This window comes from Montipora capricornis, chromosome 1 (genome assembly GCF_036669925.1).
Source record: "Montipora capricornis isolate CH-2021 chromosome 1, ASM3666992v2, whole genome shotgun sequence".
NCBI lineage: Eukaryota > Metazoa > Cnidaria > Anthozoa > Scleractinia > Acroporidae > Montipora > Montipora capricornis.
This window is the reverse complement of record NC_090883.1, coordinates 10,169,927-10,192,735: the sequence shown is the minus strand read 5'-3', so window position 1 is coordinate 10,192,735 and position 22,809 is coordinate 10,169,927. Positions and strand designations below refer to the sequence as shown.

General features: G+C 39.3%; 1 protein-coding gene across 2 annotated transcripts in view; it reads right to left on the bottom strand.

The window, feature by feature from the left end:
* Positions 1 to 432: 432 nt before the first annotated feature.
* Positions 433 to 22,809, bottom strand: part of LOC138051292 (protein white-like) — a 77,172-nt gene continuing 54,795 nt past the window's right edge. The window contains exons 12-20 of one of the 2 annotated variants that reach the window (XR_011132788.1): positions 22,138 to 22,269; positions 21,476 to 21,568; positions 20,909 to 20,966; positions 20,080 to 20,157; positions 19,195 to 19,300; positions 18,765 to 18,865; positions 17,580 to 17,662; positions 12,174 to 12,244; positions 433 to 672 (exon numbers count right to left, since the gene is read on the bottom strand). Coding sequence is in view for 1 of the 2 variants with exons in the window: in XM_068897507.1 (XP_068753608.1) it covers positions 571 to 672; positions 17,580 to 17,662; positions 18,765 to 18,865; positions 19,195 to 19,300; positions 20,080 to 20,157; positions 20,909 to 20,966; positions 21,476 to 21,568; positions 22,138 to 22,269 (753 nt within the window). In the remaining variant the exon portion in view is untranslated. The remainder of the gene's footprint in view (positions 673 to 12,173; positions 12,245 to 17,579; positions 17,663 to 18,764; positions 18,866 to 19,194; positions 19,301 to 20,079; positions 20,158 to 20,908; positions 20,967 to 21,475; positions 21,569 to 22,137; positions 22,270 to 22,809) is intronic. The other variant, XM_068897507.1, reaches the window with a different exon arrangement.

The following is a 22,809-nucleotide window of genomic DNA, read 5'->3' as shown; positions in this document are numbered from 1 at the left end:
GCCATGGATGTTTACTGATTATTTTACTACTACATGAAGACACCGATCTCAGCAAAAATATGAAATAAAAAATGGGGGTCACCGTACTCGTTCCGTAGAAAATAGCCATCCCCTGACGGATTAAGCTCGGCGTTAATGAAAATCCGCCATTTCATTAATGTGCGCAAGCTCATGTGCGCGGCAATAATGCAAGAAATCATGCACAGTAGGGTTTCGCAATGCAAAACCAGGGAATCGCCTTAAAAGAAACTGTTCTTCCTCTTCTATACTTTTCCTTGAACAGTCAATTTACAAATCGTCGGCATTGTAGCTTATCACCCAAGCATCAAAGCCTTGAAACATTTTAGGTTTCACTCCCATGAGGTACAAACTGAAAGCAAATTAAGAAGGAACGGCATGATTTCAGGCTGTTTTGAAAGAATATTCCATTAGTTTTTCTTTTTCTTTGCTTTTATTATTTAGTTTCACTGTTTTCATGGCAACTCTCTCATCAACGTGCATTGTAATTCCTAAGAAAAAGGCAGTTGTACAAATTTCCCTGTTATTGGTAGAGACGGTAACATTACAGCATTAAGGCTTCTTGTGCGATCTCCATAGCAAAAACAAGTACGCTAAGATGCGGAATCCTACAATTAGAACCAGCAATCCATAAATGTCGTTAAGCATATTATCCTATCAAGATAAAAACAAAAACGTAAATTAGTAAATCAAAACGAATAGCTTAAAGATGCGGGATAATAAAAAGTACGTTCCACACTAATCAATTAAAAGGTCATGACTGAAATAATGAGAGAAAAGCAAAAGAAAAATGAATGTTTACCCAAAGTTTACAAAAAGGAATCAAAGGAGAACTGTGAAAAAGTCGTGGACACATTGCTTACAAAATGGGAGTTTTCTTTTGCGATCAGTTGCTTTCTGGTCTTGTTAGGAAATAATAACTGAATTCGTGTTCGATTCTTATCTAAAAAGAATGCATTATCATTGGCAGGCTACACCAGGTCGTTTTCAAATATCTGAAGTTTCCTCAACTATGTAAACAGCTACGAATGCCTCAGTTTGCGATAAGTAAAAAAAAATTGTTTCCAAAACAACCTTTCACGAAATCTGGAACGGATCATGAAACATGCTGAAACAGTATTTAGTTGCATTATATGGATGCACAAGAACCAGGTGAAAATAATGGCCAACCGGTGTTTTCGGCTCCTTTAAACTTTTTACGAGGTTGTTAAAAGCCTATGAAGTACCAGAGGGTAGCCATTTAACTAGGAACTCGTGTTTGATTAACTACAACAAGGTGATATCGAAAGCATCTAGATATTTCTCAACTTTGTAAAGACAGCTATCGAGTGGTTTTACATTTAAGCGCCTTTAGCTCACTGGCTTTAGCTCTTAAACATGTTACAAGTATACCTTATAGGTATTGAATGTAACCAATAAAATGATGAAATAATAATAAGGAAGGGTTACGTTTTTACAAACGTTGGCCGTGTAGCACTTATATTTCAACAGACTTAACTGATTAGAGTGTAATGTGAAGTGCTAGTTTTGTACCCCACATGAACCATGTGAGCGTTAGCCCTACTAATGGAAATGGGCCCACACAAGGATAGAGAAAAACTCTAACCAGGGTGGGAATTGAACCCACGACCTTCGGGTTACATCATCGCCTCTCTACCGATGATGATGATGACTTTATTTAAACTCGGATGAAAATGAGACTAGTTAAGCCTCTGGCAATAAAAAAATGCTAATACCTGTATACCGAGAAAAAAAATTAAGATGAATAGGGAAAAAGAAAAGTATAAATATAAATTATAATGTTATAACTATAAATATATGTCTAAATATAAATGATGGTACGAAATTACAAGTTACTTAGTTTTCTTATCTCATTCCCGAAAGGGCAAAATTCGGCCACTGATCTTAACTTATCAGGTAATGCATTCCACGCCTTAGCAGCAATGTAAGAAGTCGTGGTCTTAGCTTCAGGTAAAACAAGTTTGCTTTTGCCCCTAAGATTTTTCTTATTTTCTCTTACTTTAAATAAAGATTGAATTTACCGAGGCATGTTGTTATTGAGGGCTTTAAAAATTATTAAAAGCATGCATATCTTGTTTCCGTCTACAACTTAATGAGTGACCTATCCTATAACATAGACCATCATACCATTAGAAAAGTCATTAAATACGTATCTAAGGGCCCTCTCGTGTAATCCCTCTAATCGGTTACTATCTTCTTTGAGACAGCTATTCCAAATGGATCTACAACAAGTAAAGTGTGGCATGATAAATTCCCTATATATATGCGTATCTTTGACGAAAACGAAAGAATGTGTTTGACTCGATTAAGTGCATCAATTTGTTTGCCTACTTTCTTAATTAACTCAGATATATAACTCTTAAAGTTTAACTTATTGTCAATTACAACTCCCAAGAGTTCAACATTATTGGTCGCTTTAACTTGAGAACCATCAATGTCCGGTTCTACTTGATCACTTTTTCGTTTGGGCAAAATTAGGAGTTTGCATTTGTCCAAGTTCAGGGTCAGACCACAATCACGAAACCATTTGGAGGTGACTCCTAAATTCCGGATGAGTACAGCCTGAACCTCGCTTGGGGCTATATCACTTGAAGTTAATTGATTGTCATCGGCATAATTCGAGAGTTTATTGAAGAACAAGGGGCCTAAAAAAGACCCCTGTGGAAATTCCCTTTGTATATCTTGACAGTGTCAGACTTGGCATTAGCCACTTTAACACGCTGTCTCCGACCACTGAGATAATCTTTAATTAAGTTTAGACTTTGGGTAGACCATACTCCCTCAGTTTGTCCAACAACAGGTTGTTAGTAATGAGATCAAAGGCTTTACTTAAATCCAACATCACTAAACCAACAGTTTTTCCTTTGTCCAAGCCTTGTCTCCATGATTCGATAAGATGGAAAAGTACTGCCTCACAGCTATAGCGTCTGCAATAGGCTGAGACATACGGTGATATGATTGTTGCAAAGTGCTCCACTAGTTGACGGTTGAGAAATTTTTCAAAGATCTTTTCTATATCAATCAATATAGATACCGGTCTATAGTTACATATGTTAGTGGGGTCATCCTTCTTGAATACAGGACAGACTTCTGCTAACTTCCAGTCACTCGGGAAACGTTCAGATACAATAGAAATGTTGAATAAGTTAACAAGAGGTAGAGCTAACTCCTTTGAGCAGTCCCGTAAGATCTTCGCAGGAATCCCGTCATGACCAGTAGCCTTATTTGGTTCACGTTTGCCAAGAACCTGTTGCACTTCCGCGGGACTGATTAACTGAAAGTTAAAGCTCTTGATATTAGGACAATTATTTCGTATGACTGTTGGAACAATAGTGATTGCCCATCATTGGATAATCAGCACTATCGTTTTGAATTTTGGAAGAATGGTCATTAACATCACAGGTATAACGTTACTGTCAGTAATAACTTCATTATCTTGTTTAAGAGTTATGGTATTATCAGCACTGTTCTTTTTGCTGTGTGTAAATGGCTTAATTACGGTCCAAAAAGACCTCGGATCGCTTTTCGCATCGTCACATTTACTTCTTATGTATTTGCAAATCAATTTCCTTCTCAACGATGAGGTCTCGTTTCGTTGTTCCTTGTGCTTTTGTCAGTCTACGAGATCTTTTGTTGCATATTATGTTTGTCTTAATTTGCGTCGACAACGAATTGCATCAAGCAGTTCAGTGGTCATAAAGGGAACATGTTCACGCTTGATCAGCATTTTCTTAACAGGAGCATGTTCATCTAGAAGATCCGTGAACATTTTTCCCCAAGCCCACGCAACATCGTCAACATCATCAAAGACATAGGCGACGTGAAAAGGAATTTGACTGGCGTCCCTTGAGAAAACATCTTGGTCAAAGCCACGGTTTGAAGCTTCGTTTGTTCTTAGTTTTCATACATGCTCTTGGACAATGAGATCTCATTACAGCGTAAACCAAACGGTGATCACTTATTCCTGTATCATAAACTCCAGAGGATAGAAATGATCGCGGTTTAGATGTAAATATAACGTCAATCAGTGAAGTCGATTTTTCAGTGCTTCTTGTAGGTTTTTTATCAGATTGGATAATCGATAGACTTCTGCTAAATCAATCAGAGCACGACCATCCTTAGCACCACTGTCAGGAGTCAGTAAATCACAATTCAAATCTCCAACAAGAATTGTATTACTAAAGCGTCCAGATTCCCAGACTGATTTAGATAGATTGAGAGGTCTGTAGGTACCCAATAGTAGAACTTTAGGACCATTCTGTCTTGTTTGAAAGCTTAGAGCGATTGTCTCGATGTTTACACACTCTAAGTGAGAGACTCTGAGAGTAATTAATTCTCTTCTAGTATATATCAGAAATCCCCCACCATGTCTATTCCTGTCTTTGCGAAACATCCTGAAGCCTTTAATATAAAACTGTGAGTCAGGAAAAGCAGCGTCAATTTTTGTTTCAGCAAGAATGACGATGTCAAAAAGCCCTTGTAGAATAACAGATTTTACTTCTTGAAATTTAAAGCCAGCGACACTGTTTATATTTAAGTAGGCAATTCTGGTATATTTGTAATACTGTTTTAATCGCCCGGATAGATCATCATCACTTCCCTTGGAGGGAGAGACACTTGCGTCGTTCAGTTCCCGGTCAAGCTCAAGGAATGAGTCTGAAAAGGTTGGCAATGCACAACCACAACAGATATAATTTAAGGGCATAGACTTTTTGGTAAAACCAACACATTTGATATGCCACGACTTGTTGCATTCACTACAATGAACAGAACGATGATTGTTAGCCACAGTTCTTTCACATGCAGGACATTTCGTAGAAAATGATGTCGATTTAGGCCCAGGATGGGTCTCAATATCCCCACAGCAAACCAACAGAATTGAGAGTATAACAGGATTAAGTTTAAAATCACTTCACAAGGAGATGGCAGTCTTACAACTCGCCTCGGACAGAATCGAAGCCGTACCAAAGTGATACCATTGACTGAGATTTATGAATGTGAGACAGCGACTTCGAGCGGAAAACGAATTCTTAAAAATGCAGCACAACTCTATTAATTGACTCAACTGATCATTATTTGTATCTTCAAATCAAGAGCGCGAGTTCATAAATTTTCACTGAATTTCATGTAATTAGTTTGCTGACTGGCGTTGTCCTTATGAAAACATTGCGATATTTACTCTCAAACATCCATTAAAAAAGTCTTGAACTAAAAAAAAATAAAAAAACCTTCGCCCATAAACTAATCTAAAACCTTACACCCCAATGCGTGAAATCGGGTAAATATTCCATCCACGTCCATTCCATCCAGTCTCAATCTGGTACTTTTAACTCATACTTTTCACTTAGAAAGCTATAAAAGGAATTTTCTCTCTTAAGGAGGTTGCTTCTGATGTGTATCATTGCGGAAGAACGAAACCTCATCAATCACGAGCTCTAATTGTGTTGTTCTATATATCGATTTCAGTTGTGAGGAAAGCGAATCACTTACCCATGTAAAAAAGAACTTACAGTGCCGAAAACATAAACCCGGCAGGCTCGGCATCGCCAATCTAACTCTACCTCTCCCCGAACGGCGGCACGATACGTCTGTCGGTCAATGCCGGTGCAGCATGTGCGATGGTTCCAAAGGCCGTATCCGTCGCACTGCAGCGCTTCTTGACGCTCGGTGACTGGAGTAGCGCACTCCGATGCAGTTATCCATGATAGTTTTTGGAAATTTTCAGTTTTTGGTTTTGATCGGTTATCGAAGTCACGTTTTCGATGAGTGAGTGGCAAATGGGTTGGGATGGCTTTAATAGACAAAGTACCTCTTAGCAGATGATATCTAAATGTTTTCGTAAAACATTTGCAGGGAATTGTTTTTAATATATCCATACATGACGCATAACCACAGTACACAGTTAAAATGCGCTTTGACCGCAAGCAGATGATATCTAATTGCTTGCAAGGTAAGTTGGATCGACTTTGGATGATACGGGGCGGATCGACTCTGGTGATGCGGGGCGGATCGACCGGTTACCATAACAGTTAGTCGAGTACGCAACTCTGCTACGTAGAAATCTAATCCTCTTGATTTTTGTAAATGACCAGGAATTTGTACGATGTGTCTAAGCATATACTGCGGGATTCATGAACACGTAAAAGCAACATTTGTTCACCTGAGAAGTAATACTATCCATAACGGCGGGATCGCGATCGTAATGAAGAGCTTCGTGAGCATAAAATGCATGGTGGTTTCTCTTCAGATAACGGAGGTATATCGTTACAGAATACACTGATTCCAAAATTGCGTTCCTTATCCAAGTTAGATAAGGTGATGGTTGTTTTTGAGCCAAGGCCAGCATAGGGTCTCCAGGGACAGCCAGTGATGATATGCAAATTTCCAAGGAGTCAGTGAAGCAATAATCTCCAAGTCCGGGCCAAGTGGAAAGGTCATATTGTCATGACGAAAAATGCCGTGGGAACTGAAGATCTTAAATTTACTGCAATGAACATGTACAAGTTCAAGGAAAAGACTGGGACTACAGCTCTCCGCGGGGTCGGACGTACCGTAACGGGCTCCACCGAAATAAAGTATGTAATCTCCTTAAGAACCCAATAAACGAGCAAAATGTCGGACAAACAACCCACAACCAAGGAAGACTCCAGCCGAAAAAGAAGAAGGCGAAGCAAACACTCGCAAACCAGCAATGCGAATGTGAAACATGTTACGGCTGTCAGAACATGGCGGACACGCTCGCTGTAATCAACAGCAAACTCGACAAGGCTTTACATTGCATCAAAGAAATCGAGGACCTAAAGCAAAAGCAAAGCAACCTCGAAGAAAAGAACAAGGAATTGGAGGCTAGTCTAAACTGTGCTCACGATTCGGTTGAAGCACTAAAGAAGGAGTTAGATATCCAAAATTCAGTAATCAAGGAGCTCAAAAAAGGTGTGAAGTCGCTAACTAAGGAAGCAAACGAAGAAAAGCAAAGGGCTGTTAATCTTGAAAGTCACAGTCGTCGTAAGAACCTCAGTTTCTTCAACATACCAGAGCAAAAGGATGAGTCCTTCGAAAAATCTGAGAAAGTTCTGCGAAAATTTATTGAAGTGGAACTCAAACTGAGTAAGAAAGACGTAAACGATATATCGTTCGAGCGTGTTCATCGTATTGGAAAGTCAAGCTCCTGCTATCAAAAGCCCAGACTATTAATTGCTAAGTTCACTTTCCACAAGGACAAAGAATTTGTCTTATCTCATGCCAGAAATCTCCGGGACACAAACTTCCCAAAAGAGATTGTTGAAAAAAGGAAGCTCCTTGTTCCCATACTGAAACAGGCTAAAACGAACGGTGACGATGCAAGGTTAATCTATGACAAGTTGTATGTAAATGGACAGTTACACAAGCCATAGTTCTGTTTTCATATCGTAAATGATGCAAAGATTTGTTCGTTCTCTCTTTGTGTGTTCGTTTGTTGGGGGGAGTTCGCTTCGCATGGCTTTTTCTTAGTTAAAGTACAAACCAAGCTATATTTCTCGTGTTTGAGCCGTAAAGGGCTCTGTTGTTGTTTGTTTGTTTGTGTTTTGACTGTAAATGTTGTTCGCTATTATTACAAATATGTCTGGCAGATGTGTTCAACGGATTCCGCACTTGGATGTCACTGTTTTCTCTACAAAGACAAAAATTGGGAGTGCAGGTATGTACACTATATTTATAACGTTTATTTTTGGCATATTACAGTTGATTTGTCGTGTATTTCGCTACACGTTAGTATAGGGAACTAAATAATATGCGTAAAAGAAGGAAAATTTTTAGGTGGTTACATGGGCGCAGGTTCCAAGGTTATTTTCCTCCAGGAGGTTTATAGTTCGAAGGATTTGGAGAAACTCTGGTCTGCCGAATGGGGAGGCAAAATTAATTACTGCCATGGAACAAAACACAGCAGTGGAACTTTAATCATGTTTAATCCGTCCCTGGATTAACAAGTGGCGACAAATTGTTTTGCGTGCTAGAATCGATGACGTTACCGTATTTACCCGCGGATAGGCCGCACTTTTTTCCCGGAAAAATGGGACCGAAATTAGGGATGCGGCCTATACGCGGGTACAAGCGTTTTGATACCTAAATTAATATGCAGGAGATCTCACGGTCATACACTAAATTGGCGTTTTAATGTTCGCTTTCAATTGTTACAAACTTTAGGGGTCAGTAGATCCTGAGATATCGATTTTTCTTTAGAACGGATTTTTACAAGCGGTATAATTCAATGGAAGATGAAAAACAATAGGTGTGAAAACTTACCAATTTCACGCTAAAGGATATTTTGTTAACAAAAACAATGGTTTAGTGTTTAGTTGTATGTGTTGTACAAACGGGAAAATACTCTCTACCTCAAGGCAGTGTTTGCTAGGAATATTTTTACTGATGGGGAAGATGAATTCAGATTTTGTTCAACCCACAGAACACATTAAACACACCATGGTTTACCTCGTGGAAGAACAACATTTGGGAACTTTTATTGCATCATACATGTAAATTGCACAGGAATCGCACTACATATATTGAGATCATCCTAACATTACTATTTGCTACTGCAAAAGAGTTGCAAAGGAGAAAAAAGATGAAGAAGCCATGTTACAGCAGCAGCTCTCCACACTTCATAAGTTGATGAGCGAGAACCCCGTAGAAGATACTATAGCGAAATATTATGAAGTAAAGCTCAAAATCGAGCAGATCTCAAAGCGTAAAACAGAGGGGGCCATGATTAGGAGTAAAGCAAGAAGGTGCGAGCAAGGGGAGCGAAACACCCGATACTTCTTTAATCTCGAGAGACGAAATCATCCAAACAAGTTCATCACAGAACTAAAAACGGAAAACCTTACCTTAACCAATACCACCGAAATCTTAAACGAGGAATATCGTTATTATAAAAATCTATACACTTTTAATTCTACAAACCCAAATGATTACGATAACGTTGAGTTTTTTTGAGACTACTACCCTTCCAAAGCTGACCCCACGGGAAGCCAATCCTTGCAATGGTCTTTTATCGAAGGAAGAATGCCTTGCCTCTCTGAAACAGTTTTCTAAGGGTAAGTCACCGGTACGGATGGCTTAACTGCGGAGTTTTACATAGCCCTTTGGGAGTTATTAGGTCAAGAACTTGTCGACAGCCTCAACCACGCTTTTGAGACGGGTGAAATGCCAATGTCGCAAAAAAGAGGAGTCATTACTCTAATCCCAAAGATAAATAAAAATGAAGCCTTTTGAGATAACTGGAGACCAATCTCGCTTCTCAACACGGATTATAAAATCGCCACCAAAGCTATTGCTGCTAGAATTTCGAAAGTTTTACCCGTTCTAATAAATGGAGATCAAACCGGTTACATTAAAGGCCGATCTATTGCACAAAATGTACGTTTAATTGCTGACATTATAGAATGCACAGAAGCGCTTAACATTCCAGGCATAGCTCTGTTTCTGGACTTCAAAAAGGCTTGCGATAGCATAGAATGGAACTTCATTTTCAAGACCCTAGAGACTCTTAGTTTCGATCTGCCCTTATTACAGTGGGTTAGGACTTTTTATAACTAGACCCTCCGTGAGGGTACACTGGGTTGCCTGTGGTACGTGCACCGTTCCAAACAATTTTTTTCAAGGTCATTAAGAACTCATACCAGAAGAGGCCCTTTGGCTCACAGGTCCTCACACGTTCGTACGACGAAACAGATCTGTCCTTGCGTAATATGTAGCTCTAACAGTGCACGATATTGTTTTGGTATTGTCTATCATTATAGTGCCATGGTAGCAGTCTTGAGTAAATAGTCTGGGAAGACATGTGGTTACTAGCAAAGTACTGAACCCAGAAAGATTGAAGAAAATAAATGGGAAGTGAGAAACATTGGCTTCTGGGCTGACATGTTGATAAACTTCTTTTCACCACAAGTTTAAGCGTGCCCGCTGATCATCTCACAGCTTTGTAATGCCGAAGTTCACTGAAGTTTATCCCTGTTCAGCGGGGTTAGTGTTTGGATGGGAGACCAAAACAAGATACCCCTCATAAAACAGAAGCACCGGACCGAAAATGCTATTAACGCTAACAAATGCGAACTCAGCAAGGTACAGATCTTGTTAGCTATCTTGATGCAAAAGTAAATAACTATTGATACACAGTTTTTAGAAAGAGCAGAAGGAAGTCTCCCGGACGGTCGATCGAGAATAACATATTTACGACATGAAAACAACATTAATTTTGAACCGTGAATATAGAGTATAAAAAGTTACGATCAGCGACAAACATTTTGGGAGATTTTTGCTACGTTCAAATAAATCGCCAAATCGAAAGTGACATGGCCGGAATTCAGCGGGCGCCGTGATTAAGTTACCGCGGCTACTGTGTCAAATGATGGCAAGATACCGGGTTTTTGTAAGTTTCCTTTTCTGTCAAGTGTTATAAAGTTTGACAATGAAATGAGCGAAGTCAAAACAAAGATCACAATCGCCCAACTCTTGTTTATGCAAAGTCAAAATTTACTCTCCAAGACGCGTTCGACGTTATTTATCACCAGGTAATTTCATCATTTTGGAAATGGCAGCTACTTTATTATTCATCTGCGTCACAACGTTTCACTGATTTTGGGGCTCATTTTGTTGAAACTCAAGCACGCTTCCAACATGCCTGTGAACCCTTCCTGCTTACAGAGCAATACTAAAAAACTTCTCCCATATCACATTTCAACCTTAAGCTCGGAAATTCAATACACAACATGACATTATAATTCACAAAGGCAGAAAATACCACAGAATCCTTTTCCAGCGAAAAATTTATTGAAACAAACAACATATTTGCTCTTAGAGGCGAGAACCTCTTCCTATTTCATTGCGTGCGTGAAGGCAAGAAACTCAATCGTGTCAAATTACCATATACTTCAGGTAAATACAGCTCACTTTGATTTCGGCTCGACAGGCGATAGATTGTTGTCGAAGTCCATTATTCGTCGCTTTTAAGATTCCACCGCCTGTATATCCAATTGACCTGCCATTCATGAGCTTCATAAGGGTATATTTTGTTCAAAGATTCACTAAAACGCCATTCGCGTTACATGACTTTCGACGCCATTGCCGGTTAAGTTAATCGTTCTACTGTATCCACCAGAGAAATCTACGCATTTCCCACTACCTTCTTGATCCTAAGAAAATACGCGCAGAAGGCTCTATGCACAAAGCCACCACTTAGCAGGGGAGTGACAGGCAAGACTTTTACCGACACGGAAAAAAATAACAAAAAAACCCACGAAATTAAACACAGATTCCGACTGGGTTTGCCATAGGCAACCCAGTAACAATATTCAAAGCTGTGTTATAAATAATGGTCACGCGAAACCCTTCTTTGAGTTAGAACGCGGCGTGGGACAGGGTTGTCCGCTCTCCGGTATTCTTTTTGTAATTGCTGTCGAAATCTTAGGAAATTCCATAAGAAATGATCAGTCGATGAAGGAATATATATTAAAGAAAGGGAGTATAAGGTATCCCATTATGCAGACGACACATCATGTTTCGTAAATGGCTTTAACTCAATCCAAAAGCTGTTTCAGAATTACAACTTTTCAAAAATTGCTCGGGATTGGAACTCTACAAATCCAAAACGGTGGCAATGTGGCTGGGAAAAAACAGACCGCAACCTGCGAATCTTTTTAAAAAGTGTGTGTGTCTGGGCATTTGTTTCTCTCGTGATCTGTCAACTTCGATAAAAGATAATTTTGATAAGAAACTGCTCTCTCCAGAAAAGTGTTTTAACATCTGGTCCTCAAGGGACGTAACACTTTATGGGAAAATAAATATTATCAAAAGTCTAGCTCTTTCTAAAATGATTTTTGTCTCTTCCGTTCTTAGCGTGCTCAGTCTTTTTGTCGATCAGGTGAACAAGTTATTATCAAACTTCATATGGAATCATAAACCACCAAAAATCAAACGGTCGACAATGATCGGTAAAATTAAACACGGGGGACTCAATATGCCTGCCTTCGAAATTATAAACAAATCTTTGAAAGCAGGCTGGGTGAAACGGTCCTGGAAGACAATACCATTAAGCCTTTTACAGGCGGTTGGGGGTTCTTTGTTATTTAAATGCAACTTCTCGCTAAAAACTTTACCTGATCTTTCGTTTTTACCACAATTCTACAAAGACGTTTAGGTGCCTGGGAAGAAATTGTTAGCCATACTCCTAAGACGAGAAAAGAAATAAAAGACGAGTTTTTGTGGAACAATCACTTTATTACAATTGGCGGAAAATCTGTTTTTTATAAAGAATGGTATAACGCTGGTGTAAGGAACTTGTCAGCGTTATACAGCCTCCCTTTTAAAGTCTCTAAAAACACAAAGCTGTCCATGTTTCAGTTCAAAATAAACCACAACATCATTTACACACGCGTCACCCTCTTCAGGGCTAAAATTGTCGAAAATGATAAGTGCCAAGCTTGTGGCAGTAAACAGACCCTAGTGCATTTATTGGTAAAATGTCATTATCGTATTTGCTCGAATATGCGCCGCGGCGCTTATTTGATTTTTTGCGCCATAAGTGCGGCGCTTATTCGAGGGCGGCGCTTATTTAAACATTGTACCAGACAAATTTACTTTCTCTAGATTGTAAACAACGTTACACTTTCTATCTGTTAATTTTCCTATGGACTAATACTAACCTGAGAGTAAATCTAGAATTACGAGAGAAATTCACGCGGTGAAAAAAACCCGAGAGTTTCATGATAACGAGAGCGAAAATATCAGCGGTGAGAGCGAACTCCTTTGTCGTTGTGGAACAATTTATACGAAATTCCTCGAATAAGCGCCGCATCGGCGGTGCGGCGCTTATTCGAGGGCAGCGCATATTAACTTTTTTGTCCCAGATGCGGCGCTCATTCGAGGGCGGCGCTTAATCGAGGGCGGCGCTTATTCGAATAAATACGGTACGTCGATACGTTTTGGAACTCCTTTGCCTCTTGGTGGAATTCTTGCAATGCGCCCAAGGTGACTCTAACGGTTACTGATAAAATTTCTGCTCATCAACCTGAAAAACTTTCTTTTCGCACTTTTAATTTTTGCCTGATAGTGGTACGTTTCTATATCTACACCGCTTCCAAGGAAAATGCACCTCTTAGCTCCCTAGCGTTTAAAATTCTACTGAAGAGTAAATTATCCACAGAGCCGTCGTACTTCCAGTAGTCCGTGTGCCTTTAGGCCTTAAATTCCTCTTTCTTTATTAAGTTGGTTGCTTATTGTTATTCAAAGGCGTATTATTGCATTGTACTAACTAGTCTTCGTGTAAGCTAATTAGGCAACAAGAATATTGTAAGCATTGTAATCATTGTTAATAAACAATATGTCAGTAAATTTAGGGTCTCTTGTTAATGTCAGTATCGTAAGTTATAACTAGTCTATGTAGTGTTTATTATTGTAAATGTAGGTGTTTTAAAATTTAAATTAAAAAAAAAAGTACAAGGAAGGGTTACGTTTTTACAAACGTTGGCCGTGTAGCACTTATATTTCAACAGACTTAACTGATTACAGTGTAATGTGAAGTGCTAGATTTTTACCCCATATGAACCATGTGAGCGTTAGCCCTACTAATAGAAATGGGCCCACACAAGGACAGAGAAAAGCTCTGACCAGGGTGGGAATTGACCTAGCAAAACTAGCGATTCTTGATGGCCGACATCACAAAGTGGAGATGTTTTGTTGGATTGTTGAGACAGAAAGAAAAGTTTGAACGAAAAGGTTAGAGAAGAAGACAACAGCTTTCCTTCAAAGTCAAGTTACCTTTCTTGAGCCCTGAAAACTACAAAGGAAGACATGACGATGTGCAAGTAAAGAGAAGTATTTCCGTCGAGACGCAGAGAGGACGATCAAAAGAACCTCCTTGACTGTCTGGCAAGATCAAAACAGCGGGCTGGTGAACGGACCTGATCGAAGTACGAACTAAGGACGTAATCTGGGCTGTCCAGCAAAGTCAAAGTCATTAGATTCACACGAAATTGTAGAACCTATCACCCACTCCGGGTTTTCGTTTTTTGTATACCAATTTCTCTGCTTTCTTCAGTCACCAAATGGTAATTCCACTCGCAACACCATTTTGAATTCTTCTGACTTTGTTGCTAACAAGAAAAATCATTGAAAGCTTGGGAGATCTATCGAACTAAGGCGTTTCTTGTTCTACGCTGAATCCTACTTGAAACCTGACAATAATTAAAATTGGTGAAGACGAAAAAGGAAAAGTAAAAAAGAAAAGTTAATATTGAATAACTTCCTAACCCATTAATGAACTTTAAATAACTTGTACGTGTGTTTTTGTTCTTGCTGTTTCGCTTTTTTCACCGGCAGCATGGACTTCATTCGGTGAATTCAGCGTTCGAAAAATGTTTTCACCGCTTCAGTTCAGTACAGAATATCACCGTGTTTATCTTTGATAAGTTCCTTTTTTGACAAATTAAAAAAAATAGGCACGAATTGCGAACGTGTGGTAGTTGCAGTAACACAGCGCTATATAATTGTCAACTGAACTGCGTTTTGTCTTCCAGGAGATTCAAGTTATCTTTGCATAATATGTAGCTCTAATAGTACACGATATTGTTTTGGTACCCTGCATCTTTACAGTGCCATGGTAGATGTCTTTGGCAAATAGCCCCCTGAGAAGACACGTGGTTACTAGTAAAATACTAAACTCAGAAAAAGTGAAGAAAATAAAGGGAATCGATGAACACTGGCTCCGAGGCTGACAAGTTGATCATTTTCAAGGTCCCTTACATCTTTTTCACCACAAGTTTAAGCATGCACTCTGAGCGTCTAAGCCCTGTCCGGCGGATTTAGTATTTGGATGGATGACCTCAAAATATACGACTTGCCGTCACAGACATAGGACCCAAAATTCTCTTTCAAGGCTCAAAAATGCGAACTAAGCGAGGTACAGATTTGTTAGCCTGCTTTATGGAAAACAAATATTGATGCAAAAGTAAATAAATATTGATACTAAGGCTAAGGCTAAGGCTAAGGCTACTGGACCCGATGGTCTTCCAAACTGGCTACTGAAAGAGTTTGCTAGCTTTGTTGCCTTCGCGGTAAAAACCATCCTGAACGCCTCCTTCAGTGAACAGCGCCTGCCAAGAGGAGACTTTGTTGTAACTGATCATCTAAAGCCAGCTGTGATGAAGGTACTGGATTCTAACCAGTACGGAGCTGTTCCAAACTCCTCCACCACTATCGCCTTGCTCAGCATGATCCACGAGTGGATCACAGGAACTGGTGGCAATGGATCTACTGTCAGAATTGTCCTTTTTGTTTATAGAAAGGCTTTCGATCTGATAGATCATGCCATTCTAATCGATAAATTAGGTAAACTAGATCTTCCTATTAGCGTAATCAATTGGATCATTGATTTTCTAAGTAACCGGTTCCAGAGAATCAAGCTGGCCGAGGGATGCCTCTCTGAGTGGGGCTCAGGAGTCCCTCAGGGGACGAAACTAGGGCCCTGGTTATTTGTAGTTATGATAAACGACCTGGTAATTAATGGCGCGTGTGCCTGGAAATATGTAGACGACACTACTGCATCTGAAGTTGTCGGAAAGGGCGAGGTTAGTAGTGCCCAAATTATTGCTGATAAGGTAGCCGAGTGGTTCCTGGCTAACAGAGTCCAACTCAATAATGAGAAGTGCAAAGAGCTCCGAATCACTTTCGCTAGAAGTAAGGCAATATTTGAGCCAATTAGGGTACATGGCAAAGAGCTGGAGGGCGTTGATAGTGCAAAGTTACTTGGAATAACAATCATAAGTGATATATCTTGGAACACCCATGTACATGATGTTATCTTAAAGGCAGCCAAAAGGCTATACTTTTTAGTTCAGCTAAAAAGGGGCAAGGTTCCCTGCAATGACTTGGGGTTATTTTACATCACGTGTGTAAGATCAGTTTTAGATTATGCGATCCCCGTGTTTTATTATTCACTCCCAAAGTATTTAGTTAATGAACTAGAGCGAGTCCAGAAGAGGGCTTTAAGAATCATGTGCCCTAGCCTCAGTTACGATGAAGCTCTTACTCACATGGAAATAGCGGCGCTTAGTGTCCACCACAGTAATATTTGTGCCACGCTTTTCAATGAGATCCTAAGTGATTCAGATCATAGGCTACGGGCATTATTGCCGCCTTCACATCAGGCCTGCAAATATTCGCTTCGACGAACACGCAAATTTGACATTCCAAAAATAAACACGACACGCGCAAGATATAGTTTTATCATTAAGTCAAGTTTTAATATAAATACGGTATAAATTAATTTTAGATCTTGTAAATAGCTTTTCGAACGTTATAGTTTCGAACGTTTATTATATAACATTATTATATATTTAGGAATTTTTTTATTTACATTTTAACGGTACGCAATTCAGCCCTTGGCTGCCATGTATTGTTTTTCAATAAACTATCTATCTATCTATCTATCTATCTGATACACGTACAGTTTTTAGGAAGAGCAGTAGGACGTTTTCAGGAGGTGTCGATCGAGAATAAAAAGTTTTGCCATCAGCTACGTTCAATTGTACTTTTGGTTGGACGAGTAAATCGCAAAATCGGAAGTGACATCGAATTCAGCGAGTGCCGTGATCAAGATACCTTATGTTTACTCGCGAAACAAAGGATACATCTGTGTTAAAATGATGGCACGACACCGGGTTTTTGTTTTTTAGTTTGGTTGACGATAAATGCGCGAATTCAACACAAAGATCACAATCACTTAACTCTTGAGGTTGATCATTGTTTCTACAAAGTTATTATCACCAGGTAATTCCATCGTTTTGGAAATAGCCGCTGCTTTATTATTCATTAGCATCACAAATTCTTTTTGGGGCTCATTTTGTTGAAACTCAAGCACGCTTCCAACAGACCGGTTTATCTTCTTGAGTTATGCACGCGCTGCGGGCCTATCGTCACCAAGGACTTACACTTTCACACTCCTACAACCCGGTGACATGGTGTGTAGTGCAGTGCACTGCCACAAAAAAGCGATCGAGTTGGTAGAAAAACTGGGGCCTTGAATAAATGATAGATGGTCACTGGTAACAGAGATTTTACGACAAGCAAAAATTATGAAGAGTAGAGAGATCATTGCCGGCCTAATTTTATTTAGCCGCGGTCCATATTGTGGTTGAAACTGACCGGTATTGAAAACTGATTTCCGTTAAGGTGAACACGTATTCCATGTTTAGATTCTGCGCTGAAGATTTCTGAGTCCGCCGTGAAATTTATACTTGAGTACTCGTGTATCGAGGTATGCTAAAAATACCTTCTTAAATACCGTATCACCTTGAGTTTTACAACAATTCAACTCGTTTGTTGTTGTTATATTCTGATTCAATAAGGCGAACCGAAAAGGTCGCAATTACAGTTTTCTTTCAACGAAAAGATAGCTGTGGTGGTAACCAATATCTTGTTTCGTGACGAAAATCTGGTACCCAATATTAATATTTCTTTTAGAGATTCTAAACTCTCCTTGACATTTAAGATGTCTACATACCAACCTTATTAAATCCGCGAGCGGCGATAACCTCGTTTCCATTGTAAAGACAAGGAATCTGAGTGCTATTTTGAGAGGCGTTGCATGCTGAAAAAAATGAGTTCATCAAGGTGTAAGAAAAATTTTTGCATGGTCGCCAAGGTATCTGTGTATTAACAATGGGTGCACTACATACGTTTATGCAGAATAACGGACGGCGCCGTAAAAGCATTTTGGGACTAATTTAGCGAAAACAAGTGCTTATTTAGCCCTTGTTCTTCCAGATGTCGTTTTTGTTCTTTCAAAAACCCATTCTCTCAAATTCTTAACCCGCTATTGAAATCAAACCCGCATGCCATTCTGATTCTAGGTTGACGTTCAGACGTGCCACTAGAGAGCTAAATTATTATTATTATTATTATTATTATTATTGTCACTATTCCTATTTTGAAACACTTTTCTCCCCTAGCATCAACGTGAAATTAACAAATTACTTGTAATGGAAGCACCCAACGGTATAGTGTAAATCTTGTATTGAAAACTTTACACCGTTCCCTTAACCTACATCCGGAATCAATAGATATAACTCCAAGTTATATCTTCACATGACGTTCTCTGAGTCATTTCCGCCCTCTTTTTTCCCGTAGGAAATAGAAAGTCATAGGTTGACTCGTTCTGTTTCTTTCTTTTCCTTCCGAGTAGGCAAGCGTCACCTTCAAAAATCACTTAAGATGTGCGCCTCTTTTTCTTTCGTATTCGTGGAGCGTGCTGGATTTCGATTGGTTAAGAGAAGGTAGTATCATAGAATAAGAAAACAGACAAGACCTCCAAGTCAAGACAGTACTTTTAAGAGCGCAGGAGTGTTAAAAGTGTCTGCCTTACTTTATGTAATAACAGAGTCCTCTCTGGCTTCATTCCGAATTAAACTGGTGTAAACGTAATGAAGGTTGAGACTTTATTGTTGGTTGTCCGTGTCCATTATATAACCTCAAATCTAGTCATTTCATGTCTATGTTGGAGCAAGAACGGCAATGAAATGTAGCAAACGCGCGTGCTGGGCGCGTAGAGCCATTATTTTTAGAATGAATGAAACGATGACTGAAAGCCCTTAATCAGGGCGGGATAACGTTGATGTTAAAGACAGGTAATGTTGCAAGAGAAAAACTTGAAGTATTGAATGACTCATTATTCAGTCACACCCTTTACGTACTTATATTTCCGTAGTTGTCCCACTGATTTATCAGCAAAGCTTCATACGAATAGCTAAACCAGGAAATATACTGCAACCATGACAACCATTTCGGAATTGTTCTGCAAATAAAACGTCTCAAAAATGAATCTCACTTTTCAGACTTATCACAATTTCACGAAATTCTTTCGCAGAGTCTTGCTAGGAAACTGAGCAGGCGCCCTAAACAACCCACACAAAAAATATTCACAGGCTTCCTTATGACCAGCCGTGAGGTAACAGTTGCAGCCAAGTTCTTTGCTTTTATATCTGGTGTTCCTTCTTTCTTTCTCTTATCTTTCAAAATATTTCCAATTTCCTTTTTTTCAATTATTAGTGACAATATCGAAACTGTTAAGTGAGACAAAGATCTGGAGCATTACTTCAAGTGGCATGTGACGTTGACACTCACGTATTATCCACAAGAAAGCCACCCAGCAGCATCAGAGGAATAGTTAGCGGTCCCACGAGAGCAATAGCAACTGATGAGGTGGAAGAAGCTGCCGAGACGACATACGCTGAAAAGAAGACAAGAATAAACTAAAAAAATTGTCGCAATTTTCAATATTGTGAATACTGGTGATGATGATGTTGATGTTGAGGACAATGATAATGATTTTCTTATTCTTGTGGTCGCCTCTGTTGCCATTGTGAGCATTACTGAGTCCCTTTGTTCCAAAAACACTCTCTTGTAGGAACTAAGCAATGCAGTATTTTCAGGCAATTTGGTGGTAACCAATTCTTATTTCATCGCAAAAAGCAATGGCCTACGCTATGCTATGTGAGACTAAGCATAGGAAATCGTATGAGAACGAGTGCATTTCGTTATTCATTGTGGGGCATGCGTGATGTATTGAAAAAAAAAAATTGCACAAGCCGGAGGTGAATGTAATTTGAGAACAAGGTGAGTGACCATAAATTACGGAATGAACGAGCAAGTTCATACGATGTTATTTTTTTAATATAATCAACAAAATTACTTCGTCGCTGTGTTTCCATGGCAACGTCCGACCTATTTATGTATTGGTAGTCTGTTGACTATATAAGAAAAGTTATCCTTGGGTAAAACGGTTGAGATAAGTGCAAGTGAGCTCCTTTTGATCTGAGACTCCTCAAAGGACTAGTGATACAGAGGCAAAGATCTAGAACGTAAATTAGAATGATGAATAGGATACATTGTAGGGTGAGTGCAGAGTTAAAAAAATGATAGGTAGTGGAAAATCCTTTCAAGCTGATAATCATAAGCATCTAATGCTAAGTCTATTGTCATGACAAGGAGAGGTGTCAATGAACAAACCATAAGATGCAGCATTCATGGCCACCAGGGCACATATTCCATATGCGTAAAAAAATCGCACGGGGTCGGGTCTCAAACCTGCAAAAAGGAAACACCAGTAAGTCGGTGGATGAGTCAATTAGATAATCACTCAGTCGATGAGTTATGCACTTCACATTTTGAGACTTATGCTTTCTGTCTTTTAGTGCCATTGAGACCTGATGTGATGTTCAAACAAGCCTATGATCGCGAACCCTTTCATCCGAATCCTAAAGCAGAATTCCGTCAGGCAGTTTTACAATTCTGTAATGAAGTTGTTATGATACAAAATATCTTCAAAAAGCAAATACGTCAAAGCAAAACACAGCACGGGTCTCATCGTTATCGACGCCTGATAACACTGATGCAGTTTTCCCTTTCTTTATTTTGTGAAAGGCAGGTCACAAAATTAACTGTTATCTTTTACCTTTAAGTTGAGGTAAAAAGCAGTTAATCTAGAATCGACGCTGGGAAATCAGCGGGATATGTCACCTACCACTAAACAACGGAGTTGCTCGACCAAACCCTCATGAATTTAGGTTGTCTAATCGTACAAAAGGTGGATGACAGCTAGAAAGCAACTTAGGAAGCTTAAAAAAAAAACCAAAAAAGTTAGGGATGAGCCAGACTCCTAACATTTGAGCTTTTTGCCCATCTGGGAGCCGGTCAGTTCACTTAACCAGTTGCTCTCAACGGCGAAGATCCTTCTTGCTTAGAGTCATCATTCTAACGGCAGTTTTCATACATCACACAATTATTCATTCAGAATGTATCAATTAAACGCCTTATACTATAGCGCTGATGTACTCACCAATCATCCAGTAACTAATACCGACCAAGATGAGGGGAGCAAGCAAAAACTGAGGAACCTGCAAAACGAAATCAGAACAAGTGTCTTGATAGTTATCACTCAAACTCTTGACTCCTACCTTCAGATCGTTTTCTGTAAACAGTGCGACTGGTCTGATACCTGATACAGTTCTGTCTGCGATTCTGTCTTTTAACAGAGATTACAATACCATGCAGGACTTCGCCATAACCTGGTTACGAAAGGGAAGCTAAGGAGAGGGCTCGGAATGGTGTCCTCATTCACCCACACGATCGAAATGCCGGCAAAAATATCAGGCCATGAGAAAAAACGTCTGAAGACCTCTTGGTTTTTGAAATGTAGAGATATTAAGTACGGGACAAAGAAAGCGAGCAACAGCGAACTGGCAGACAACAGCAATAATCCGTACGTTCTTTTTAAAGGGTAACTGTGGCGAAACATCTTTTCGGTCAAGCTTTATTCATGATCTTGTATTTAATCATGGCCGAGACAACATAAAGAATCGGTGCGCTAAACACGGATCAGAGCAAAATCGCATCACTGTCTTACCTGAGCAAAGGTCTTAGTCAAAAAGTAAACATCTGTTCGGTACATTCCATTATGATGTTCCCGTAGAAAGATGGGACATTCCTCGGGAAAAGTCTAGAGTGAAGAGTTCAGAAAAGTGTGGTGATATAACGGTAACTATTGATTTTCAACAGGTTCAAGTTGAATTCAAGTTTAAAGTGTAAGAAGCCTCATTAAACTCAGAATGAAAACAATTAAATTTCTTCTTTTAGTGTATCTTTTGTTTTCACCTCTGCTGATAATTTTTGGGTGGCGGAGAAAACGAACAGGATTGATGATATTGATCACCGTAATCTTCTAAGCAAGAAATAGTAAATACTTCTCACTTTGGGCGACCGAACCAAGAGGTTGCCGAGATGAAAAGTTACAAGTAAAAACAAAACTAAGAATCCCACTAAATCGGGGCTTAACTTAGGGACTGTAGTGCGAACCAACTGACAAAATTACCACTAAAACCCCTTTCCTAGACACATGAAAGTGAAAATGGCTAACAACAGGTCTATCAAAAGTAGTATTTCAACTCCAAACGGAATTTTCCACCGACCCTTAAGTTGAACTGAACCTGAGACTACCAATGAAAGCGGCACTGCAATGAAAACGAAACACCTTATTGCACAGCTTTTCATTGATAAAGTCATACTTACAAAGACCACCGATGCAATAAGAGGGAACGACAGACTTTCCAACATGAAGAACAAAGCTCCGTAGATATTTTGAATGCCGCTTTGGTCATATTCCACTTGAAAGAAAAAGACTCCTGTCACAAGGCCTATGAACTTAAAATCACGGTGATATCAGTCATTACTGTGTTGCCAGTATGGCAATCCCAGTCGGAAAATGGGTAAAATTTATTTGTTTTCTTTATTTTACTTTATTTTTTACTTTTTTTCCGTGTCGGTAAAAGTCTTGCCTGTTGCTACCCTGCTAAATGGTCTAAAGAGTCTTCTGTGCGGGTTTTGTTAGATTTGAGGCGGTTGGGGTAATGCGTAGATTTCTCTGGTGGACACAGGAGAACATTTGATTAACCTGCAATAGTGTCGAAAGTCATTGTAACGCGAATGGCGTTTTAGTGCATCTTTAAACCAAAATATACCCTTATGGAGATCAAGAATTGGATAAACAAGACACGCGTTGAAAAATAAATATCTGGAATCTTAAAAGCGACGAGTAATGGACTTCAGCAACAATCTTTCGCCGTGAGCCGAAATCAAAGTGAGCTGTATTTCTAATATTTTACCAAGTGTGATGTTATTGCAACACTGAAACCAAATAGAAAATTCTCTGATAACTTATGGGTTCAACCAAGACTGAGAAGG